Genomic DNA, 25,296 nt, shown 5'->3' with positions numbered 1-25,296 from the left:
TTTTACTGTGGGTTTACAGGACAGTCTGGCCAACTTTACACAGTTATAATTTTTTTTGATGGTCCGGCCCCTTTGATCATAATAGTCAGTACTTTGTTTTAATGCTGTTGTTGCACATGTGGTTAATAAAGCCAGGCCCATTTTTAGACCTAATTCTTGCTAACATGGCTGTTGCTTATGGGGGTATTTTTAAAAATCCTGAGGACACAAGTTCATATATTTACGTCTACATCAGTCATTGTACATGTAGGTCAGTTGTGCTAGACATAGGCAGTACCTGTCTGAACATAGGTACCACCAAAAAAACCAAAACTTGCTTCTGTGATGCTGGTTCCTGCAGTGTAAAGATATAAAACATGGTAGTCTTGTTTAAAAAGTTATAGGAACAATAAAAACGTTTTTATGGGTAGAAAGCTGCTATTTTTAGTCCGTTTGTATCCCTTACATGATCATTGTGCATCTTTTTGGGCAGGCTAATGTTTCCTCATCTTCTCAACACTAATGTGTTCCATAAGTTACAAAATGAAGATAATTTTATATTCATAGAGAACTGAAACTAGAGTTTGAGACCATAAACTCATGAGGAAAGTATTTAAAAAGGCCACAAATCGATACTTTATGTTGTGAACTTCTTTTTTTGTTTCTTCGATCCTGCTGGAAGTTAGAAAGATCGCAGTGTTGAATCTCTTCCTCATAGCATCTGTGGCTGTGGTTGTCTTTTATATACGGTTTATGACACTAACAAGACTGCTGTGTTCTTTCCTTTGACTCTGCCGAGGGAGGGGCGGGGGTCACCACGGGTGAGCAGAAAGAAAAAGAGACCTAGACCTCTGCACTTCTTTGAGAGCTTTAAAACATTAACACTCACGCAGTTCGTAAATGCTCTGACTGTTTTCCCACATTACTCACCGGTTCTGTTGGAGATGGGTCCAGATTTAAAAATGAAAGAAAAACAGCAAAGACTGCGCCTTGTGTGTGTGTGTGTGTGTGTGTGTGTGTGTGTGTGTGTGTGTGTGTGTGTGTGTGTGTGTGCGCGTGTGCGTGCGTACACTCTCCAGGGAGTATTACAGGCTGCAGCAGTTTGCAGTAATAGGAAATGCGCTGTGAGCTTGAACTTGCTCCCTCGATGAAGTTGATTCACAGAAATCAGGCCTGTTACGTTGTTGCTCAACCAGTCAGACATCTGCTGAATGTTTTTTCTTCTTCTGTTTTTTTCCCCTCCACAGACACACATGGTTCCTCAAAGATGCTCCTAGTCAGGCTCTCATTCATATTCACACAATAAATTCTTCTCAATGAGTCACTCTCTGCGCGAATGTTCACCAACACACACACCCAGAGTGAGAGTGACTGATAGCATTAGTTGTTGCACATCCGGTGCAGTTTTAACTCGCATTTGTAAATTAGTCTGCAGCTGCAGTCAATCTGCCTGTTGCTTTCTTGATTAACTGCATGCCGTGTTAAATGATAAAAAAACAACAACAACGTACAAATGTCTCTCTTCTTCTTTTTTGGGGCTGCAGATGCTCAGACTCTAGTGCAAAGCTCAAATATAATCTCTTTAGATCATTTTAAGTAGAAAGAAGCTGACAAAATGATAAAGAGATATTTTATTCTTCCTTTGATGAGCTGATGATATTCGAGCCACCGATTTATCACGCATCCCTGCTTCGGCACGATGCATGAGGTGGCGTAAAAGAGGCTGAGGTTGAGTCAAACAGAAAAACAAACAGAAATGTGGCACATAGATCAGATTTCAGATAGATCAAAGAAGGGGTATCGGAGGGGTCACATGTAGGTACGCACTCCCAGATAATCATCACCTGAATCCTCTGAGCTTTACAGTAAGTTTCACCTCATTGCTTGGCTGCCCAGGCTCAAGCTTTACTGTTGTGGTTCATTATCGAGGTGAGCTCTACAAATCCCCCTGCTCAGTGCTCAGCACCGAGACAGTCAGCGACTCACCGATCCACACTGAAGTATTTAGCAGATATTTCCCTCGGGAGTTGGTAGAGACCAAAAGCAGAGCTAAGACAGAGTGAATATTGAATTCAGCAAGACTTGAAATGAGCCATGATGTTGGCTCTGTGGCTGCCAGATGTGTTGGTAGCAACTGACCTATAAGGTGATGTTTAAAACTTGTGTTCACTGCCCCCAAGTGGCCAAAGAAAAGCAGGATTATTCAGTACACAGTTTTGTCACTTCTTATTTCTAAATTAATAATCCATTTTTTAAACTTTGATTAATATTAGCTTTCAAACTCAGCTTCCAATTTGTTATCAGACAACATGATTATTTTCATACGAATCTTGTAAAAAAAAATCATTTTTTTGCATTGTTGTTTTTCTCTTAGACTGTATATTTATGTCATCTTTCTGGCTTTATCTCAATCTTTCTACAGGGGAAATTATTAGAAAGCCTGAAACTTGTAACGCTGATGTAAATTTCTGTGAACATACTCGACTGAAATACAGCTGCGGCAGCAATTTGGTGCGAGCTCCCTTTAATCGGTTCCTCTTGCACTGACTCAGGTTCTCTAAATGAGTCACATCCTTGACCTGTCTGCGTCATTGTGCTTTTTAGTGATAATATTAGACACTGTGGTTGAAACTCATAGCATTAAGGGTTGTGAGGGAGAAAGGTAACTATTCTTTTGATGATTGCGCTCCTGTGTTGTTTTATGCGTGTGCAAAAGATTAACATATGCATTCCTCGGGCTCATGCACTGTCACATGCGCTCAAACTCATGCGGTGCACAAAGCAGTGGAATTTGTCCTCCCTGCACTTTCTTTTGCCCTCCGTTCCTCCCTCTTACCCACCCACCCGATGCCGTGTCTTTTACTGTCTTGTCTGTTTCCTTTCGCTGCTTCTGCTCTCTCACGGTGCTGATTTAGTTAGCTTCCATTATTGTGCAAGTCTGTTTAATTACACAGTTTCACTTCGCGGGCAATTTGATGCTCTTCGTCTGGCTGGTGATGTGCTTTTCACAGGAACTGAACAGATCATGTGAAGAAATGCTTCACAGCATGGACTACACCGGAGTTCACTTAGTTGTGACGCATTTATTAAGGCACTTGCAGCACTAACTGCTGCACTTCGGAGATCCACTTCGTCTTGCAGTTCGACAGCATGGCTGACAAAGAAAACAAGCAGATACAAATCACCATTTCTGGTCAAAACGTTAAGACAAAAAGCTGAATTTAATGCACAGATGCAGACAGTCATGCAGTCTGGAAACCCACAGGCTAACTTCTCGCATTGGCTATGAACACAGATTAATTTGATAAAGATAAATTGATGTCAGTGCTTTTGAGATTACATTTCTGCGTGTGCACTATTTACCTTCATGCAACCAATGCTCCCTTAAATATGTTTGCTTAGTATTTAAATGCACTGGCATTTATATAGCAGTATTTACCACTCAAAGCACCTGCAAGCCACATTTAGCCATTCAGTGCTTTCTTTTGTACACTTCACACACCTTATCTAGTTCTCATACCTGAAAAATTTGGAATCATCAGTAAAGCCAACATGTATGTCTTCTGAGCCGAAGGCCGAAGGAGAACATGCAAACTCCACACAGAAATATAACTTGGATTGTTGCAGAAATCTTGTCCCTTACATGAGACAGATTCAACAATTTAGGATTTGCGTTTTGAAACGTTTGTCAAACACAGCTGGGTGTGACAGATGTTAGCTTGGACTGAGGGGAGTTTGCGGGCCACACTTTTTAATAATTGTCAGATAAATCGATAAGGTAAAGAGTCACGAGTTGTCACTATAGCTTGTGATTACGTTCACTCTTAAATTTTGCTCTTTATCTCCAATTTTGGATTATTGTGAAAATAATCAGAAGTTCAATCCAGAACTTTGCTTTTCTCATATTCTGTTCTGTATGACCAAGTTTGCACTCGCACACATGCAGTAACAGAAACTAGTGATGAGAGCCGTGTTCTTCTTCATGACGCCTGACTACTAAATGTCAAGGTTTGACAGGATTTGACATTTCCAGTTGTCAAACATGAAAATACTGTATGCAGCTGACACGCTGTAGTTTTTAAACTTTTCATAGTAGCTGCTGATGTTCTTGTCTACATGTGTTTCTCTCAGTTGTCACTCAGCCTTCGTTTCAGCAGTGACTTCTGTCCCAGACATGCCGCGGGCACTTTACACATGGCTGACTGAGTCATTCGTCCATGCATGTGTGTTTGTTTATGCCGTTGGCTCTGTTACCACTCGTTTGGATGTAGGGGTTCGGAGGCTCTTCAGAGCTGTTTTAGTGGATTTTTTGTGTGTGTATCTGTTCAGCATTCTTTAAAAATAAATTTTTTCCCCCAAAAATGTGTCTTCGTGGATTGTTTTAAAAAATAAAAACTAAAGCGAGGTCCAGTGCAAACTGCTCCAGGTAAAGTATGTCACAAGTCAGCAACAGCTGTGTGGAGTCATATGAAAGCAGCCTGGGATGGAGTATTTTTGCTTTCAAGATCCTTTCGCATCATCATCCTTTTGTCCAGCTGGCTTCAGGTTCACCTGACTGGGAGGGGATTTTGAGAAGTTTAAAATATGTGTATTTTTTAATAATAATAATAATAATACATTTTATTTGAGGGCGCCTTTCAGAAACCCAAGGTCACCTTACAAAAAACACAATTAATAAAAGGAACAGTAGTCATAAAATACATAAAATAAGTTACAATTTTAGTATATTGAAGCCTGGATCCTTTCTGGTTTTGTTGGTGGTTAATAAACTCGCAGTGTCATAAGTTCATGCTGAGGGCCTCGGGTCAAACAGCCACCAGAAAGCCCCTCATATCTCATTTAGGTTTCTTCAAACACAGCCAGCCTTCAAGCCCCGCTGCGGGAGCTTGCGTCACGCTTGTTTGTGTCCCGTGGTATTTTTAGCCTAATTGGTCAACATTAAAATAAATCTACAGAGGTGATCGCACAAGTGCAAACTGCCTCTAATCAAAATAGAAAAAGGCCCCAGTGCACAAACGAGTCCTTACTTGGCAGCCTTCTTAAATGTTACCCATGACAGCCAGATTGAGCTGAGTAGTACACAGTGTTGCATGGCATCCTTTTTTGGGGGGCAATTTCCTGTTTGGAACAGTCTCTACTTCTCAGAAAAGGAAAACCAAATGAGTAACAAATCTACACAGACCATGAAAGTTTGACCACTGCACGCTTTAAGCTAAGTTAAAGAAGACGTTTGCGTGGAAAAAATGTTTCCATTTTGTTTAAAAGACGATGGGCTGATTGTGTTTTTCTTATAATACTTGAGTGTTGAAATGTGATGTATGTCACCGACACATCATCTGCTATGCAAAAACAATGGAGGTAAAAGGATTTTCTTTGAAAAACCAGGCTTCCTCGTACACTACCTGCAGCAACCCTGACCTGTTTCTTTCAAAGAATTTGGCACATGCTCATATCTGATGACTCATTTTGCACTTTTGATACTTGCACAAGCCCATTTAAAAATGTGTTAAAGATTATCAGGCCAGCTTATGAGGAAGGTTGACGGCGTGCATACAATTGTGAAACCCTTTTTTTTTCTCCGTTTCTTTCCCTTTTATGTGTTCATCAGAGGAATTACTCTCATGTATCAGACGCTAATTATGTACTCACTGTGTGTTTCAGGCCTCCAGTCCCAAGCTGACGACTCACTGCTCAGATATCCAAGAGGTCCGGCGTTGCAACCGGCTGGAGATGCCTGACAACTTTAACACGTTTGTTCTAAAGGTTTGTACACGATTACAGCTAAATGGAAAAATGATGCTTCCTAAGAGAAGCTGTAGTTTGGGACTCTGACCGCTGAGTTGTTTATATCCACGTTGCTTAGATCTTCACCGTTCAGCCAGAACAGGATAAACACTGTCATTTCAAAACTCACAAAGTGGACTGACAAAGTAGACGTTGCTGGTTTGAAGTGAAACGATATTCCACCATAAAGTCTCTTTTTTTTACCCACCAGCTGCTCAGCTCTCCATCAAACATAAACCCACTCAAACAGACAGCGGTGTTGCTGCACTCCAGCCGTTTTTTTTTATTTTATCTGCAGCGATATTTGAATGGCATTTTGTTTGTTTATCGAGCACATTCGTGCACAGCAGAGGATTACAGCCTTTGTTCACAGCGAAGAAGCAAACTACAAAGTTTTCACAGCCACAGGAGCGAGTATTTGATAGCGGTTTTGCACATCAGTGGTGAAAAGTGTTAACTTTCACTGTTGTCTTCTTTTTTAGTAAATTTAACAAAAAGCTCTCATGCCTTTGTTTTTTATTTCAAAAGTTCTGCTTCACCCAGAGGCTCTTGATATTGATAGTATCTCTCCTTACCAAGGAAATGCTTTCCTGTAGCAGGTGCAGGCAGCTTTTCTTTGTTTTTAATTGGAGCACAGTAAGCACACCTTCCCTCGAGCTATTTGCCTTTTTAACGGTAAACCTTTTGAAATTTAACAGAACATTTTGTTATGAGGGTTTTTTTTCTTCTTTGTACTTATTAAATTGCGGTGGTTACATTAGTATGCAGTGTTTTATTGCCCTGTGCTTTCCTTCCTGTTACACTATTAATTCTGTTGTAGTGAAAATAAACGAAAAAGCTCTAAGTAAGTGCAGAGGTTCAGGGCATTTTATGCATTTGCATCATGTCCATTTTGTGTAGCCTGTTTTTTTTTAAGCATCTTTATCTCTGCAGGTTAATCGAGGTAGCCTGATATTTGAGACGGACAACGAGCAGCAGGTCAGCTCCTGGACCACAGAGCTAAAAGAGTGCATCAGCAGCAGGTGAGAGATGTGTAAACACAAAACAAGGACAGATGTTTGTGTGATCTGCCTTACACGTGTCTCATTTCTTTACCCGTTCTTTGTTTTTATGAGTGTAAATTGACTGAAGATCGAATCAAAAACTAAATATCACACAAGAGACTCAAAGTATATTCAGTCAAGCTCTGTAACGTCACAGAGGAGTAGCGACAGGTCTGCAACCCCCTGGTAACCTAGAGAAAACTTTGTTTATGGTTTAAAGTGTAGAAGATTACATTTATCAATCACATTAGTTATATAGTGCAGAACGAGCATTTTTATTCTCAGCTTGCTGTGGGTACTTCCTTGCTGTACTTTCACTTCTGAGTGGAAAGTGGAGACACACTGACATGCCAGCTTTGGCCAATCTCAGCTTTGTTGACTGATATCAGTACATTGGTAGTGTTAGGTAGCATTTTTAAAATGATATTTTTAAAAAGTCAAAAAATCTTACCTGCCAAATTGTTATTTTAAACACGAGCGTCAGCCCAGAAATTCACATCGCGAGAGGAAATATTTAACACTTGGCTGTTTTTAGTGTTTGTGGGTGTGTTGGATGTTTACTTGTCCTGAGGTATGTGTTTGCAAAAGGAAGTGAGAATAAATGTTGATGTATGTGCATATGTAGACAAACAGGTGTGTGTGTGTGCGGCCTCAAGCGTATTTATCTTTTCTTGAACTGCACAGTTTGTATTCGCTCTGGTTTGTCCGTACAGCTTTGTGCTGGTTTCAACTTTACTGCATTTGAAGTATTCCTCCTAACTGATCAGTCAACAGCACCATTAGTCAACTTAGTGCTCGCTGCACACCTTTGAGAGGTAACGTATGATGTTTAGAGGGAACGTGTAGCAGTAAATGTAGCTTTTCAAAGGTTAAAGTAGGAGACGGCTTTAAGAGCCCTGAAGGCCCTGTTATTAAGATCTTTCATGTGGTGCTTCATTTCCTATCAATTCTCTACTTTGCACGGAAAGAATGAAGAAATCTCTTTGAATTTTAAAGAAATGGGAAAGTAAGAAGAGTAGAAGTCATGCAAGAAGACAGAATTATCAGTCATCTTCTAAAAGGAGATGCAGACCGCACTGTTGAAGCTACTTCTGTTAAGCAGTAATCAGTGCAAACTGTACTCACAGGAATACCCAATCCTGGAATAAAACTTAGTGGTACACAGGTTTTCTGTTTCTTGTTATAAAGACAATCTCTGTCTATTTGTGTGTGTCAGTGTGCGTTTCTCTGAAAGGAAGTGTGGGGGAGGTCTGAGAATCTCGGGGCATTTCTCGTTTCTGCAGATATCTGGAAGTGCACACACTCTAAAAACAAACAAACAATGAACTTAGAAAAAGAACTGCCGTTAAATTTGAATAAATGTCTTAAAGTAAGTACATGTTAGATTCTTCAAGGCTTTGTTTAGAGCCGCAGCTGGCCTGCATGTTGCATTAATTGAATGGAAGCAGCCCACAAATGCGTTGGAGCTGGAAGATGTTCAGATGAAAGAAGGGCTGTTCAGAAACAATCATATGATTCTGGATCAACTTTTGCTGCAGTGTTGCGTTAAAAATAAAATAAAGGACGTACAGAAATAACAGTCCAGTGTTGTAAAATCAAGTGTGTAATACTTTGCATCTGATAATCCTTTGAATGCATTATCTGGACCTTTGAAAACAGCTTGTTTTTGTCTAAATTCTCACTAATATCATCTAAAAGCTGGTTTAGTTTTTGTAACTTCACCAAGCAACACTTGGATCATCGTGACTCTGCAGTGCTGTTCAGACACGCCTCAAATGTAAATATAAATTTTTACAATTACACTTGAGCTTTACTTTCACGGTCCAGATACCAAATCTAACAAAGCATTGTTTCTTATGTGAAGCAGAGTCATTCTTAATCCTTTTAACAGCATCCATACTTTTCCTATCAGTACAACTCACAATGTCTACTGTGGAAAAGGCTTGTTGTCCAAAAGTCCGTGGTTTTATTTGTGCGATTCATCATGCAGAGACTACAGAGGACCTCAAAAGGCACACAACACTTGGTGAGACATCAGGGAAGCAGTGTGAGGGAAATAAACTCACATTTTTCTTCAGATGTGGTAGGTGTAGCGTGCTTTAAGTGTGCTGAGGGCTAAATTTTATTCCTTGAAGATTTGCTGACTGTGTGAAATGATGTCCATACTCAGGGAAAAAATGATTGTCACAAAGATAGAAGAACAAGAATGGACACACACACATACACAGTGAGAAGTAAAGTCTTCCTGTTATTCATTGCTCTGCAAACTCAAGTCAGCATTTAAGCAGGATTTTACTCCAACTTCCTTCTTTAACCTTCCCGTTCTCATCTGTCGGGAAGCGGCACACACAAGCGGCCCAGATATACCACTTGTGTGTGCGTGTATGAGAGAGAGAGCGAGCAGTGAATCAGAAGAAATGTAAGTTCAGATCTCAACTGGACTCACTTCCCGTCTGTGGCTTTGTTTGCCTTCAGCCTGCAGACTCACCTCACCAGCACATCCTTGTGAGGACCCTCAGTAGTGTAATGCATTTCTAGCCTGCTGGTAAGCAGATAGAAGTCTGTAGGCAATGTTTGGCCTTCTGTCAAAAATATTAGGCCCCACTTTTTCATTATTTTATTTTGTAAAAAGCTCAACTTTCAGTTTTTATACTGTGCGTCTAACTGTTTGCATAATGTCCCAGAAATTCAACAGTAGTTGCAAATGTAGAAGTTGGTTGCCTGATATTGTGCAACTCTTTAACCAGTTTGTGTAGTACACTATGTCTTGACGCGTACTCAAATACATCTGCTGATTCGGAGTGTTAAACATTAAAGCTGCAGACAGCTTACAGTTTTTAGATTATGTCATCTTGGCTGTTGAGCTGTGATATGCAAACTGCATTGAAGTCGTTCTGGGGGTCCATTCTAACAACATGGAGCCACGCCAGTGACATTTTTGATATGTTGTAGATTAGTTTGAAGCTGACACAGTGTCTAAGCTCACAACTCAGTGTTACGTTCAAGTCCACAGCTGCAAAGTCCTGAAGGGCTTTCAATGTAGCGCTTCACTTTATAAAAGCCCCACCAGTGAAATGGGGAGACCGCAGCTTACATATTGAGGTTTGATGACGATGCAGGTCAAGTGAATAAGGTCGCAGTCACACACTCCTAGAGATCGATCTATGAACATCTGCCAACCACTGCTTGTTAGGGAAAAATGAGTATTTCCCAACCAGTTGCGAGTTGCTGTTGCAGGTTCACCTTCAAATTAAGAGCTGCACCTTTTGGTGGCTCCAGTGCTGATTGCACAACTTTTACTTTGAAGGAGAACCTTCTCATTTTTGTTATGCATTGCACTTTTTCAAGTTCTACTACAGCTGACTTAGTACTTAGTGAATTTTTGCGGGCAAACATGAAAAGCTACAGACAGCCACGGCAATCCGCCAGCAGCCAAAGCAGACACTAGAGCCAGAAACCTCCAGGAAACACTGCCAACCAGTCGGGGAATACACATTTTTCCATAGCAATATGTGATTATATCGCATCCATTATGACAAACAGCTGTTTGGTTACAAGAGAAATCTCAAAAAACAAATGACAATTTGCAAAACAATTTGCATCTCAGTCACAAATATAGAGTAATATTATAGAAGTATAGTATTAAATTAGCTATTTTTAATAGCTAGCAAGTAAAGGCTAAGACTCTTCTTTTGGGTCGAAAATTGGTCGACGCATCGGGCAGTGGACGACCCGAGGGCTTTTCTCCACTGTCGTCATTAAGGGTTGCCGATCATCATCTTCGCCCTGATTCAGTCGATACTGAGATTCACTTGCTGTTTCCGTAGCAATTGGAGTTTTTACAGGGTGGGGTTGCTAGCCCCACGCCCAACCCTCCTCCTTTCTCATCCGGGCTTGGGACCGGCAATGGCAGAGACTATTGGCCCAGCTTCTATATGAATTTGACTCGTACCGTATGGACATCTTGGGCATCTCAGAAATGCGATGGGCAGGAAGTGGGAAGATGGTTAGTGATGGAAAGATGGTGCTCTACTCTGGCCATGCCCAAGACCATGCACGTGGCGTGGGCTTCATCCTCTCGCGACGTGCAACAACATCATTGCTGGCCTGGAAGCCCATTTCAGACCGCCTAACCTTAGCTCGTTTCCAAGCTAGGCATGTGAAAGTCACAATTCTTCAAGTATATGCTCCAACAGAAGAGGCTGACGATACTGACAAGGATGGGTTCTATGCGATGCTCCAGGATGCCATTGACAACTCCCCGCGTCATGATTTGCTGATCGTGGGCGGAGATTTCAACGCGCAAATAAGCAGTAACCGGGATGGCCTGGAATCGACTATCGGCCCGTTTGGAATCGCAGCAATGACAAATGAAAACGGTAGGCGGCTGATCTCGTTCTGTGCGGCAAACCTGCTGACCATCAAGAACACCTTCTTCGGCCACAAGCGGATACACAAGGTGACGTGGAAGGCCCCCGGTGGCAGATATACAAGCGAGATCGACTACATCTGCATATCATCCCGCTGGGCATCCACCATTAGCGATGTTAGAGTGTGGCGTGGAGCCGACATTGACTCGGATCACTGCCTGCTAATTGCCAAATGTAAACTTCACCTGAAGCGCCTCCAACCACGACTGCAGCGGCCAAGTCCTTTTAACATTCAACGCCTAAAAGAAGCAAATACGGCAGCAGAATTTCAACTCGAATTGAGAAACCGCTTCCAGCTCCTTGCTGCGGAAGGAAATAACAACAAAAATCCAGATACACCCTGGGATGAGCTAAAAGAGGCTGTGGTCGGTGCAGCAGAATCGAAGATTGGTCGCCGACGGGGCGGCTTTAAGGAGCGCTGGATCTCCGACCGTTCATGGGAACTTATAGATCAACGTCGCTTGGCAAAGTCAGTTCGGGACCAGGTGGCCTTTGACCCACATGCTTCTGCAGACCAGCGTGAGAGGGCCATGGCCACCTACCAAGACCTTGCCCGACAGGTCAAACGCAGCTGCCGGCGTGACAGGCGTGAATGGATCGAAGCTAAAGGCATCGAAGCCCAAGAAGCAGCCGATCGGAACGACACCCGAACCTTATATCGCATTGTACGAGATCTAACTGGGGCTCGTGGTGGCCGCGGTGTTCCAATCCGAGACAAAAATGGACGTGTCCTCCTTACTGCAGCTGAACAAGAACAACGATGGGTCGAACACTTCCGCTATACTCTGAACCAACCTGAGCCACCCCAACGGTTCGAGGCCGAAGACCTGGCACCTTCCATGGATCTTCTTCCTGTCGATATCGGACAAATCAGCATCACTGAAGTCAAGACAGCGATCCGACTCCTCAAGAGTGGAAAGGCCGCAGGCCTGGACGAAATCCTCGCCGAAATGCTGAAGAATGGTGGACCCCATCTTGAAGCCGCCCTTACAAGACTCCTAAACGCCTGCTGGTCAACATCACATGTACCCGATGATTGGACAAAAGGCACCATTATCAAACTTCCAAAAAAAGGTGATTTGGGTGACTGTAACAACTGGCGGGCCATCACGTTGCTGTCGGTACCCGGGAAAGTGTTTTGCCTCGCTCTTTTGAATCGGCTACGACACGCTGTGAACGAACGATTGCGAGAAGAGCAGGCTGGGTTTCGGAGTGGCCGGTCATGCGTCGAGCAAATCTTCACCCTCCGCATGATCATTGAACAAACATTGGAATACCAAAAGAAGATTTCTATTAATTTCATTGACTTCGAGAAGGCTTTTGACAGCGTCCACCGGCCGACTCTATGGGCTATCCTACGCCACTATGGAGTCCCTCAGCAGTTTGTAGATGCCTTTCGTTGTCTCTACTCCAACTCCCGTTGCTGCGTCCGGACGGATGACGGCTGCACAGCCTTCTTCAAGATCAATACTGGTGTCCGACAAGGATGCGTGCTATCCCCTTTCCTCTTCCTGTTGGTAATTGACTTCATCATGCGACGATCAGTTGACCAAGCTGACATCGGTGTGCCCTGGCACGAAGCGCGTAATCTCACTGACTTGGACTTCGCAGATGACATCGCCCTGCTGGGCTCGACTCAGGAAGACCTCCAAAAGTTGACCGCGGCCCTGCAGAGGGAGGCAACGAAAGTTGGATTAAGAATCAGCGCCAAAAAAACCAAGGTACTCCGAGTTGGCTATGCACGTGCCCGCATTCCTGTCATGATCAACCAACAACGTGCTGAAGAGGTGGAGAATTTTACATATCTTGGCAGCATCATCTCGAATGACGGGGTCTCTGATTGGGATGTCGACGCCAGAGTAGGGAAGGCAGTTGGTGTCCTGCGACGTCTCCAACCTATTTGGAACTCGACCTCCCTGAATGTAAGGGTCAAGATCAGACTACTGAACTCTATAGTCTTCCCTACTGCACTTTACGCTAGTGAAACCTGGCGCTCAACAAGTGCAATTATTCAACACCTGAACGTGCTTCAACAACGTGGCTTGCGGCGAATCCTGAGAATTTCCTACCGGGACCGAATAACAAATGAGGAGGTCCTACAAAGAGCAGGCACCCGCCCATTAGCCGATGTTGTTGCAGAAAGGCGCTTTCGCTTTGCGGGACATATTTTACGCCTACCCCCTCATCGCCCAGCTAAGATTGCCATGACATGGCGTCCACGCACTGGCAAGCGAAAGCAAGGCCGACCAAAGACCACATGGCGTCGAACATTTATGGACGATCTGAGAACTGTCGACATTGCCTGGGACGAAGCTGAAGCAGTCGCTGCTGATCGACATCGATGGAGATCACTAGCTGCCCGATGCGCCGCTCGGCGTAGGAGGAACTAAGTCTAAGTCTAAAGGCTAAGACTACCAAAGAGGGTTCAAATAATCCCTTTTGTGACAAGTAAATAAATCAAAGACCAGACTAAATTCTCACAAAGACATCTATGCAGTAACAATGAAGCGTCTTAGCAGCTTTTCATCACCGTGGTTATGTACACCCAGGGCTGAATCCGTGCTATTGGAACTGTGGTCCAACCTAAATGTGACTAAGGCGTGGTGAAATAATCCCAAGCAAAGTCTACAGACAGAATAACATTCGTGTGTGTATAATCTGAGTCTGCTCTTGTCTTTCAGGTCAGTCAGCGTGGATCTGGAGCCCCTCCCTTCCCCGCCTGACACTTCTGCCCCAGCCAATCACAGAGGGAGCTCAGAGCCAGAAAGTCAGAGTCAGCGTGAGTACTGGGATGAGGGGACGTTACCTCGGCGACACATCCTCTGATAATCAGAGTGTTGCTGTGTATTTCAGTTCAAAACTGTTATTTTTTTATTTCTGAGGTTTTGTTTTATCCTGTTCGTTCACACGTGGGTACCCAGAGATAAAGTAACTACACGAGAGGAAGTGCAAACATTTAGTTTATTTCTGTTTTGCTCTCCTTTAGCTCTGCTTTTAGTCTCTACAACAACATACTCCTGTTCGTCTGCTATAAGCACTCCTCTGTCTTTAACTGGGTGGTCACTGGGTTTCTGGTGTGTTTTTAGAGCTTATTTGCTCTCTTCAGCAGCTCAAAGATAAAAACAGACAAGCAGGTTGGCTGAACACAGAACCAGTGTTTCACAGTGAACACGGAACCATTACAGTTTACACAGTATTGATTATTTCAGCCAGTTTTGCACATTCGGACAGAAACAAACACATTCGCCGTCTTTGATCATCCCTACAGCTCCTGTCACCTTCACCCTGCCAGAGCAGGTAATCCAGAAGACAGATCACTTCCTGTTCTCCTACCCCTGGTTCCACGGACCCATCTCTCGCGTCAAGGCGGCCCACCTGGTTCAGAGCTCCGGGCCAGAGGGACACGGGGTGTTTCTGGTCCGACAGAGTGAGACACGCAGGGGCGACTACGTCCTCACCTTCAACTACCAGGGAAAAGCAAAGGTACGGATCAGTATGTGGGTACAGTTGTGGTTGCAGTTGAGGATTGTCTTTTGAAACCCAAGTTGTTTTGTTTTTTTCCATCTGGAAACGTGAAAATTGTGCAGACACAGGAAGCATTACACAAGCATAGATAAACAAGTGTGCACACTGAGCACTGTGGTTAGGAAAAGAATTCACTTCAGCCAACGTGAAACGTCTGTTTCCTCATCTTTTTTCCCTCTTTCCTCTCTGCAGCACCTGCGCCTCTCTTTGACAGAATGGGGTCAGTGCAGGGTGCAGCACCTGCGCTTCCCATCTGTTATGGACATGCTCAGTCATTTCAGACTCTTCCCTATCCCACTGGAGTGTGGAGCCGCCGGTGCTGTCACTCTGTCCCGCTTCGTAGTGGCGGGTTCCACCCCGCCTTCACAGGGTGAGACTCGTGGATTTGGACCTCATTCAAATAATAATGTGTACCAACGGTGTTATCGCTGAATTAGTAGTGTGATGCACACACGTTTAAAGGCAGTACACCCGTACTTATACAAATTAAAGGAGCAGCTTCTCCAGTAGTTTGTGGTTGTGCTCCACTGCAGTTTGTAGTACCTCCGCGAATCAGTGCACATCTGAAATTCAGACTGAATAAAGAGGTTTTTAGTTTTTATATAATCAACTTCTACAGCTCATGTTTGCTGATTTATTTCCTCTTGTTTCCCTCAGGTCAGCTCTCAGGCGCTTTCCTCGTCCCGTTCTCCCTCCATCGCTGGAGCTCTGAGCCCAGCTTGGCTCACTGCAGCCTGGCTCGCAGCTCCAGCCAGCCCCCTTCCTCCTGCTCCACCAACACCACGGCCAGCACCAGCTTTTCCACTTCCAGCTCCTTTTCCCAGTCTGGAATCCATTCTTTTACCCGCACCGGCATGGTCCCCGAGCCCACGCTGTCAGCCCCGCCTCCACTCCGTCGGAGCGAGTCGGTAGGAAGGAGGAACCTGCTACGCCACCCCAGCACCCACGCTCCCATCATCCCTCAGCGGGACTCAGACTATGAGCTGGAACCTGACCGCGGTCGCAAGCGGGCAATAGACAACCAGTACATGTTGCTCTGACCCCGCTGAGTCAAACACCTGCAACACCTCTGAACGACAGCAGACACCTGTGAAGCTGACACACTCAGACACACACAAACACACTTGTGTTTGCTTGTCGCTCCCCTCCCACAGGTATATAACCTGATTGCAGCAGACTCATGAACTTGAGTGAAGAAGTCTTTGTCTGATGAATGCATACCACTGTGTATGTGGAAACACACACAAACACTCACTTTGTGCGTGTGTGTGTTTACCAGTGTCAGACCCTTACATCCTCCACCCAGACTGTCCACAGTGAATGTATTTTCGGAGCTTTATAACAGAGCTGATTATTAATGTTGAGGTTCTCTGTGAGAGTGGGAGAGTCAAATGACTATTGACCTAAAGCCCAGGCAGAAAATAGTTTTCTATATTTCTATTCTGGTCATTTTTATAGAGGTGCACTTGTTTTCATTTCTTTGGCACTTAACCAGAACTGATGGGAAGGCACTCCCTGCAAAATTGGTTAATTTAAAATATTTAAAAGACATTTACTCTCCACACAAAGTTTCCAGTGTGGAGCAAACTCTCACCTTTCTTTCTTTTTTTGTACACAGACAAAGAGCGCTCATTTTAGAGCATTATTACATTAGATATTCTCCCACTTGTGCTTTATTATGTATTGAAGTATATCTTCAGTGCACTTTGAAAGCAATGTGTATTTTTTCTATGCACAGATACTTTTGTAGAAAAATAATAATGATTTTTATTTTTTTTTACAGTCAAAAAGGGGAAACTTTTGTTACATTTTGCTAAAAATGGATTGAGCACCGCTTCCACTCCTTCAAACTTACAGAGAAGAACGGATTCAGAATCAGATTTTCATCACCGCTCTTTAATTTTTACCCTAAATCTAAGTTTGAGTTGTGCATCTGGATGTGACCGTTTATGCGAGAATAAAGCAAGTGTGTGGTGTTATGTTGAATTTTGATCACCTAAGGCAGTTATACTCAACTTATGGGTAGGTCAGGGTCACTTTGAGTGTCAGCTGGAATATCTGCCCTTTCAGATTTACTAAATAAAAAGGACAGACGAGGTTCCGGCTCTTTAATTGTACCCAAAGCAGCTACAGCTACAATCCAGCTGCTGAATGCCTTAAAAGATATTATTTACTTGTAATATAGTCAAGTATTTTAAAAATAAACTATTTTACAAGAGAGTAAATTATTACTTATAATTATAATTACTTATATAACAACAAAGCACCACAGAAATCATTTCTGCCACAAAATCAGAGAAGCTGGAGTGATAAAGTAACAAGAGAATTTTAATATGTCGCCATCCTGCAGCCGTGAACGGTGGGTTTAGATGGTCTGTGGATATTATTACAAGCACTTTTTAAGAGTTTGAAGTTTCAACTGAATGAACGACAGAAAATTGTACTTCTGCTCTGGTTTATATGCTATAAGATGTGACGTGTAAACGTTTTCCTCCATTGTCACAGGTTTACAGGTCGCAGGCATTTAAGAGCTCATAAAACAACCTTTAACAGCAATAACTCTGAGTGATTGTTTGCTGGATCAGTTTCTCTCACAGTTGAGGAGCAGTTTTTATCCCACTCTTCTTTTGTGGCCATTCATTGTGCACACCTCCCATATGGAAAAGATATATATAAATCTTATAAAGGTTGTTTCTGTCTTGTGTGAAACTTGTATGAAAAGCATACAAGAGTGAAAACAGATATAAGATCCCTTGAAAAATTATATAATAATAATGATATAATGATACTTACTAAAACAATATATGAAAGAAATAAGAAAGTGGCCACTTTCATGAGTAAATCATATACGTTTTTACTATCTCTTTTCCATATGGGCTCTGTTCAGGACCCACTGCAGTATTTCAGGCTGCTGTGGTTGGGATCGTCGACCTGTTGCACGATCCAGTTTCAGTCAAGCTTTAGCCTTCACACAGTGGCCTTACATTTGGCTCTAGAATACTTTGGTATAGAAAGGAGTTCCCGGTCGACTCAGTCGATGCTTGAACGTTGGCGTGACAGCTTTGTGCAGGCGTGCTGTGTTTGGCTTTCATCAAATGTGGCACTGACTGTGGCATCTTTTGATCCACAAGTCTTGTGGTTTGCTCAGATGCTCCTTTGCAAACCTAATCTGTGTGCTGACATGTTCCCTTTAGAGAGAAGAGGTTGTCTCCTTCCAAACAATTCATACTTGTTCTGTCATGGACTTTAACATTAAGAAATGTTAAAGGTGTTATGGAGGTGCTCACACTTGCAGACGATCAGTTAAGTGTGTTTAATTTGCTTCTTACTTTCTTAATTACTATGGAAACAATAAGGGTCTTCTTAGTTTTTCTGCATAGAGTAATGTGTGATTTAAGCGGTCTCTTTATGTTTTTTCAGCAATACCTTCACTGCATTTTACTGATTTTGTGGCATGAAACGATTTACCAAAATAAGACTTGGCACTCCAATGTGAATTTTGCACTTGTATGTCAAAAAAAACAAAGACATAAACTTGAATGGCTTCACTTCAAAGAGCACAACAGGGGGGGAACTTTATGTGCAGACCAAAACAAAGTAGTTATTGAGTCAAAGTCGGGCATTTAACACAAGTCTGATTGATTTATCCTTCACGTTGTCTGGAGTCTCAACCTTTTTCCAATCAGTTTTGCATCGGGCTGTTAATCCAGCATTAAACCCTTAATGCTCCGGAAAAACTGAGGTGGCTCAGTTAATATTAACATGTGCTTTCCTGATTTGGGGGAGGAGCGTCATGTTCTTATCTGTATTTTTTACACTCACAGCATTAATTTTTTTTTTTTTCGTATTTTCTGTGTGACTTCACCACAGCAGCTAAAAACCAAGGAATGGCTGTGAAGTTAATGTCTTTTTTTTTACACTATATGTTATTTGTAATAGAATTTGTATGTTTATATCATAGAAGAAGTTTGGTTTCAATCAGCAAAGCTTTGAAAGTGTCACGAGATGTTAGACGCCAGTGATCGGACGCTGTTCCTCTGTCCTCCAGCTTCATGTTTTTGTGCACTTAAACTGGATTTAATCGATAACATAAGGTGCCTTGTGAGTTTGTCATCATAGCTTTTGTAAGGTTTATCCCACCAGTTGAAAGTGCACTGACTATGCCAGGTGTCAACTCAGGTGTAAATTTTATTGCTGTGAGCGGACTTAAAAAAAAAAAATCTCATTCCACCACATTGAGTTTCTTCAAAGGGCATCTAAACAGCTGATTTTTACCCCAGACTTTATGGTGTTCTCGTTTTTCACACGCCAAACATGAAATGTCATGTTTCCTGTAATTTTTACTTTATTTTTATTTTAATAATTGAAGCTTCAGTGCCACTTGCAGCAGGATTTCTTGGGGAATGGTGTTGTAGGACTTGTCTGTCTTCTAACCTTGCTTTAACACTAACTTTAGCAGATGATTTTAGGTTTACTTGCAGTAAATCTGTGCTTAATATATGGTTTAGATATGATTCTGTTTGTCTCGCTGTCCTCTTAATTATTGCAGTTTGCTGGAGAGGTTTCTTTCCTTTTTTTTAAATAAGAGAAAAAGAAAAATGCAACTTGACTCCCTCCTTGTCACGATCAGAGCGAGATCGTCGTCATTACTCCTCTAATAACAAGTCAGCTTTGTCTACCAAAGGAATATTTGTTACAATGGTTGTGTAGTTCTCTTTAATGTAATCATCATGATAAAGACTGACATCTTTCAAGGGGAACAAAAACAAGAATGTTTTTGGCAAAAGTACGGTTGGTCTTCCTAACTTTTATGTTGCTCAAAGTCAAAACAAATCACCTTCTCCATCAACACCTCTGTTTCTCTTCTGCTAAACGAAAGCAACGGTAACAGTAACTATTTTTAAAAATATACCAGTCCCCTCTCTTTGCTGATTTCCCTTTAAGGGAGAATGACTGTGCCTTTTGCCAGAAAGCTGCTGTTGCTTTTCCCCTTTTTAATTGTTGTTGTTGTTGTTTTTCCTCTCCAGAGCTCAGGGTGTGATTGTGTAGTGCAATATCTGAGAGATGCCCCGTGCTTCACACCTTCATGTTTGTAGCTAGGGAGCGATCAGAAGCTTGGATGGATGGCTTTCGGTGTTTTCACCTGGTCATAGATTGAAGTAAAAAATAGCCAATGACTGCCCAAGATGCTGGGAAAACATGCTATGTTAGAAAAAATAAACAGGGCTACCACATATTTCTGTTGCTTCATGGCTGATATTTGCAGGAATCGAGATAATGCAAGAGAAAATCCCCATGTACCTCAGGGGTCTTTTAATCTTTAACATCTACTCCAGAAATGCCCCCACTCACCCCCCCAAATCCATGTTTTATTTTTTTAATGTCCAGTAGATGAATGTCATGTGTTCTCAATACTGTTCATCCCGTTTTGTTTTGTTTTTTTAACTCAGCACTGTAAACATTCCAGTTTAACCCATCATCCCTTCTACAGTCAACGAAAACCACCTTTGAAAATCTGTCATTGTGTTTGCATCCCTTTCAGCATCTAAATTATATTAAATATATATCAACTGTATATTTGACCCATTTTTTAAAATAAACCCAACCAAAAAAAAAAAAAAATGGTGTGGTTAGTTTGTGTATCTGATGTTTGTCTTTGTTCATCACAAAGAACAAAGTTGGCAAATGCGACATGGTGGCATTTCTGTTTTACAGCTGTAAGATACAGAGATTACAGTGACTACACTTACCTGACACTTTGTTGGGTACATCTGTTCACATGGCAACAAATCAGAATCAGAAAGGGTTTTATTGCCAAATGTTGAGCAGGTTTACAACATTAGGAAATTGCTGCGGTGCTTCAGTGCAAACATAGTGTCATAAATAGCACTTAAATAGACATGAAAAAATAAAAGTAGGGATAAGAATTAAGAGTGCTACGTAGAAAGATATATACATGAGTGCAGGTGGTGATCAGTGCCAAACATGGAATGATGCAGTGACACAGCGTAGGGTCATGTGTTAGTGGTGGGAACAGTCATATGGTTATTGTTCATGTGTCCAACAGCAGAAGGGAAGAAACTGTTCTTATGGCGAGAGGTTCTGGTGTGAATGGACCGGAGCCTCCTGCCTGAGGGGAGCAGGTCAAACAGACTGTGTCCAGGGTGAGAAGGGTCAGCTGAGATCCGGGCTGCACACCGCAGTGTCCTGGAGGTGTACAGGTCCTGCAGAGATGGGAGTCTGCAGCCAACCACCTTCTCAGCAGAGCGCACAACACGCTGCAGTCTCTGTTTGTCCCTGATAGTGGCTCCAGCGTACCACACGGTGATGGAGGAGGTGAGGATGGACTCGATGATTGCAGTGTAGAATTGCATCATCGTCCGTGTTGGCAGGTTGAATTTCTTCAGCTGCCTCAGGAAGTACATCCTCTGCTGGGCTTTCTTGATGACGGAGGTGATGGTGGGCTCCCACTTCAGGTCCTGGGTGATGGTGGTACCCAGGAAGCGGAACGAGTCCACAGAGGTGATGGGGGTGTCAGTCAGGATGATGGGGGGGGAGTGGGGCTGTGTGCTTCCTGAAGTCCACAATAATCTCCACTGTCTTCTGGGCATTCAGCACCAGGTTGTTGTGGCTGCACCAAGACACCAGACGTTCAACCTCTCTCCTGTAGGCAGACTCGTCCCCGTCAGAGATGAGCCCAATAACGGTGGTGTCATCTGCAAACTTGATTAGCTTGACAGACTGGTGGGTGGAGGTGCAGCAGTTGGTGTACAGGGAGAAGAGCAGAGGAGAAAGAACACAGCCCTGAGGGGAGCCGGTGCTGATGGTCCGGGAGTCCGAGACATTCTTTCCCAGCCTCACATGCTGCTTCCTGTCCGTCAGGAAGTCAGTGATCCACCGGCAGATGGGATCAGGCACATTCATCTGGGAAAGCTTGTCTCGGAGATGGTCTGGAAGGATGGTATTGAAGGCAGAGCTGAAGTCCACAAACAGGATCCTGGCGTAGGTTCCTGGGGAGTCCAGATGCTGCAGGATGAAGTGTAGGGCCATGTTGATGGCGTCGTCTACAGACCTGTTGGCTCTATATGCAAACTGCAGGGGGTCCAGGAGGGGGGCCGTGAGGGTCCTGAGATGGGAGAGAACTAGGCGCTCAAATGACTTCATGACCACAGATGTCAGAGCCACGGGTCTGTAGTCATTTAGTCCAGTGATCCTAGGTTTCTTGGGGACAGGGATTATGGTAGAGGACTTGAAGCAGGCAGGCACATGACATGCCTGCAGTGAGGAGTTGAAGATGCCAGAAAACACTGGGGCCAGCTCGTTTGCACAGTGTCTGAGGGTGGCAGGAGACACGCCGTCTGGGTCGGGAGCTTTCCGAGCATTCAGGTTCTTAAACTGCTTCCTCACATCTGCTTCATGAATATGAAGAGTTGTGGTGGGAGGAGGTGGTGTGAAATCCTCTTTTGTGTGGGGTGAGGAGGGGGGTGTTGTAGGTGAACAGTTTGAAGGTGGTGATGGCTCTATGGAGGGGGGAGAGGTGGGGGAATTAGTGTCCAAAGTGCCTCTATTGTTGGGGCCGTTGGAGGTGTGAAGGCTGCCTGATGGCTCGTCAAAACGGCAGTAGAAGTCGTTAAGGGTGTTGGCTAAGAGCAAGTCATCAGTGGAGTGGGGGGTTTTAGGCTTGTAGTTTGTAATATTCCTAAAACCTTTCCACACAGAGGCCGAGTCATTCTCTGAGATCTGCTGCTGCATCTTCTCAGAGTGCTGATGTTTAGCAATGTCCACTTCTTTAGTGAACCTGTACTTGGCCTCTCTGTAGCAGTCCCTGTCTCCGCTTCTGAACGCCTTTCTCTTTTCCAGCCACAGCTTTTTGAGTTTAGGAGTAAACCAGGGTTTGTCATTGTTATAACTCACCCTGGTGCGTGATGGCACAATGCTGTCCTCACAGAAGTGGATATAGGAGGTGACAGTGTCCGTAAACTCGTCCAAGCTGTTAGAAGCAGCCTTCATTGTGTCCCAGTCTGTAGACTCCAAACACGTGCGAAGCTCCTCCACAGCCTCGTTGCTCCACAGTTTTTTAGTCCTCACGACAGGTTTGGAGAGCTTCAGCCTCTGTCTGTACGCGGGGATTAGGTGGATCATGACGTGGTCAGAAAGTCCGAGTGAAGCGCGGGGCACCGCGCGATAGGCCCCGCTGATCGTGCTGTAACAGTGGTCTAATGTCCTCTCCTCTCTGGTCGGGCATTTAATATACTGCTTGTATTTGGGAAGCTCATGGCTCAGATTGGCTTTGTTAAAGTCCCCAAGAGCAATGATGAGAGAGTCCGGGAATGTCCGCTCCATGTGCAGTATCTGCTCCGCGAGTGCGCTCTGAGCTGCCTGCGCATCTGCGTCTGGCGGGATGTAAACAGCGGCCAGGATGAATGAAGCAAACTCCCGCGGAGAATAACAACCAAGTGCATTTAGACATGGTCAAGATGACCTGTTCAAACGCCAAATGAAAATCAAAAGAAAGGTGATTCTTAGTGCAGCAGATAACTTAAGATTACAAGGAAATGGTTCACAGAGATGGATGCCCAAAGTTGGTACATACATTCTTTTATAATCACTTTCTTGATAAAACTCAAGATGGTAGTCATTTTCATGATGGTTATTGACAAAGGCAAAAAAGTATATTTTGTTAGATAAGTAGATCTGAGTTTTCTGTGATCTACTTTAGCCCAGTAATTTATAAAACACTTTTTGGTAGCTCCGACCTTGCACTGTAAACTCCACCCCCTGAGATTTTTTCAGTGTTTTTGGACACATGCAAACCCACATGGATACATTATGGGTTATTCACAATAAACAGGATTAAAAATTTTTTTTTTTTTTTTTTTTACATTAAACAAAGAAAAACCCAATATTATAAAAAAGCAGTTTAACACTTGCACTTATGTATTTTCCTTGCTCAAAATCAAATCCAGTCATTTTATTGCTAAGATTGCACTCAAAGAGTGAAATGGACAACTTTTTCCATTTACTATTCAATGCACAGTACAGTGGAAAACTCTTGAGTCATCACTCATTTGATTCACTTATTTACTTGAATAGATGAAAAATAGTAATGAAAATGCAGTTCGACACCCATTTTCAAAGCAAATACAAATGAGGGGTGGCTCAGGACTTTTGCACAGTACTGTACCCTACTACTGGAATGCCATGTAAAGACCTGAAGCTTTGTAAATCTAACGTCCACTTGCCATGCTGTGTTATCAGCGTTCTTGAGACTGAATAAATACAGTTAGCGTTCAGAGATACAGTGGCTTGCAAAAGTATTCGGCCCCCTTGAACTTTTCCACATGTTGTCACATTACAGCCACAAACATGAATCAATCTTATTGGAATTCCACATGAAAGGCCAATACAAAGTGGTGTACACGTGAGAAGTGGAACAAAAATCATATATGATTCCAAACATTTTTTACACATAAATAACTGAAAAATTGGGGGGGAAATTGGGGTCTGCGTAATTATTCAGCCCCCTGAGTCAATACTTTGACCTTTTGCTGCAATTACAGCTGCCAGTCTTTTAGGGTATGTCTCTACCAGCTTTGCACATCTAGAGACTGAAATCCTTGCCCATTCTTCTTTGCAAAACAGCTCCAGCTCAGTCAGATTAGATGGACAGCGTTTGTGAACAGCAGTTTTCAGATCTTGCCACAGATTCTTGATTGGATTTCGATCTGGACTTTGACTGGGCCATTCTAACACATGGATATGTTTTGTTTTAAACTACTCCCTTGTTGCCCTGGCTTTATGTTTAGGGTCGTTGTCCTGCTGGAAGGTGAACCTCCGCCCCAGTCTCAAGTCTTTTGCAGACTCCAAGAGGTTTTCTTCCAAGATTGCCCTGTATTTGGCTCCATCCATCTTCCCATCAACTCTGACCAGCTTCCCTGTCCCTGCTGAAGAGAAGCACCCCCACAGCATGATGCTGCCACCACCATATTTGACAGTGGGGATGGTGTGTTCAGAGTGATGTGCAGTGTTAGTTTTTTGCCACACATAGCGTTTTGCATTTTGGCCAAAAAGTTCAATTTTGGTCTCATCTGACCAGAGCACCTTCTTCCACATGTTTGCTGTGTCCCCCACATGGCTTGTGGCAAACTGCAAACAGGACTTCTTATGGTTTTCTGTTAACAATGGCTTTCTTCTTGCCACTCTTCCATAAAGGCCAACTTTGTGCAGTGCACGACTAATAGTTGTCCTATGAACAGATTCCCCCACCTGAGCTGTAGATCTCTGCAGCTCGTCCAGAGTCACCATGGGCCTCTTGGCTGCATTTCTGATCAGCGCCCTCCTTGTTCGGCCTGTGAGTTTAGGTGGACGGCCTTGTCTCGGTAGGTTTACAGTTGTGCCATACTCCTTCCATTTCTGAATGATCGCTTGAACAGTGCTCCGTGGGATTTTCAAGGCGTGGGAAATCTTTTTGTAGCCTAAGCCTGCTTTAAATTTCTCAACTTTATCCCTGACCTGTCTGGTGTGTTCTTTGGACT

The 25,296-nt window shown here is 43.3% G+C and overlaps 1 protein-coding gene across 4 annotated transcripts in view; it reads left to right on the top strand.

Annotated features, from left to right (window-relative positions):
- sh2b3 (SH2B adaptor protein 3) overlaps window positions 1-16,168 on the top strand; it is a 68,110-nt gene extending 51,942 nt beyond the window's left edge. For 3 of the 4 annotated variants that reach the window (XM_026186222.2, XM_026186225.2, XM_026186223.2), the window contains exons 3-8: window positions 5,641-5,742; window positions 6,697-6,785; window positions 13,918-14,015; window positions 14,505-14,719; window positions 14,954-15,131; window positions 15,419-16,168. In XM_026186222.2, coding sequence (XP_026042007.1) covers window positions 5,641-5,742; window positions 6,697-6,785; window positions 13,918-14,015; window positions 14,505-14,719; window positions 14,954-15,131; window positions 15,419-15,801 — 1,065 coding nt within the window. In that variant the 3' untranslated portion in view covers window positions 15,802-16,168. The remainder of the gene's footprint in view (window positions 1-5,640; window positions 5,743-6,696; window positions 6,786-13,917; window positions 14,016-14,504; window positions 14,720-14,953; window positions 15,132-15,418) is intronic. The other variant, XM_026186227.2, reaches the window with a different exon arrangement.
- The last annotated feature ends 9,128 nt before the right edge of the window (window positions 16,169-25,296 follow it).

This window comes from Astatotilapia calliptera, chromosome 12 (genome assembly GCF_964374335.1).
Source record: "Astatotilapia calliptera chromosome 12, fAstCal68.1, whole genome shotgun sequence".
NCBI lineage: Eukaryota > Metazoa > Chordata > Actinopteri > Cichliformes > Cichlidae > Astatotilapia > Astatotilapia calliptera.
Note: the sequence above shows the minus strand (reverse complement) of the source record. Positions and strands in the feature narration are given on the sequence as shown.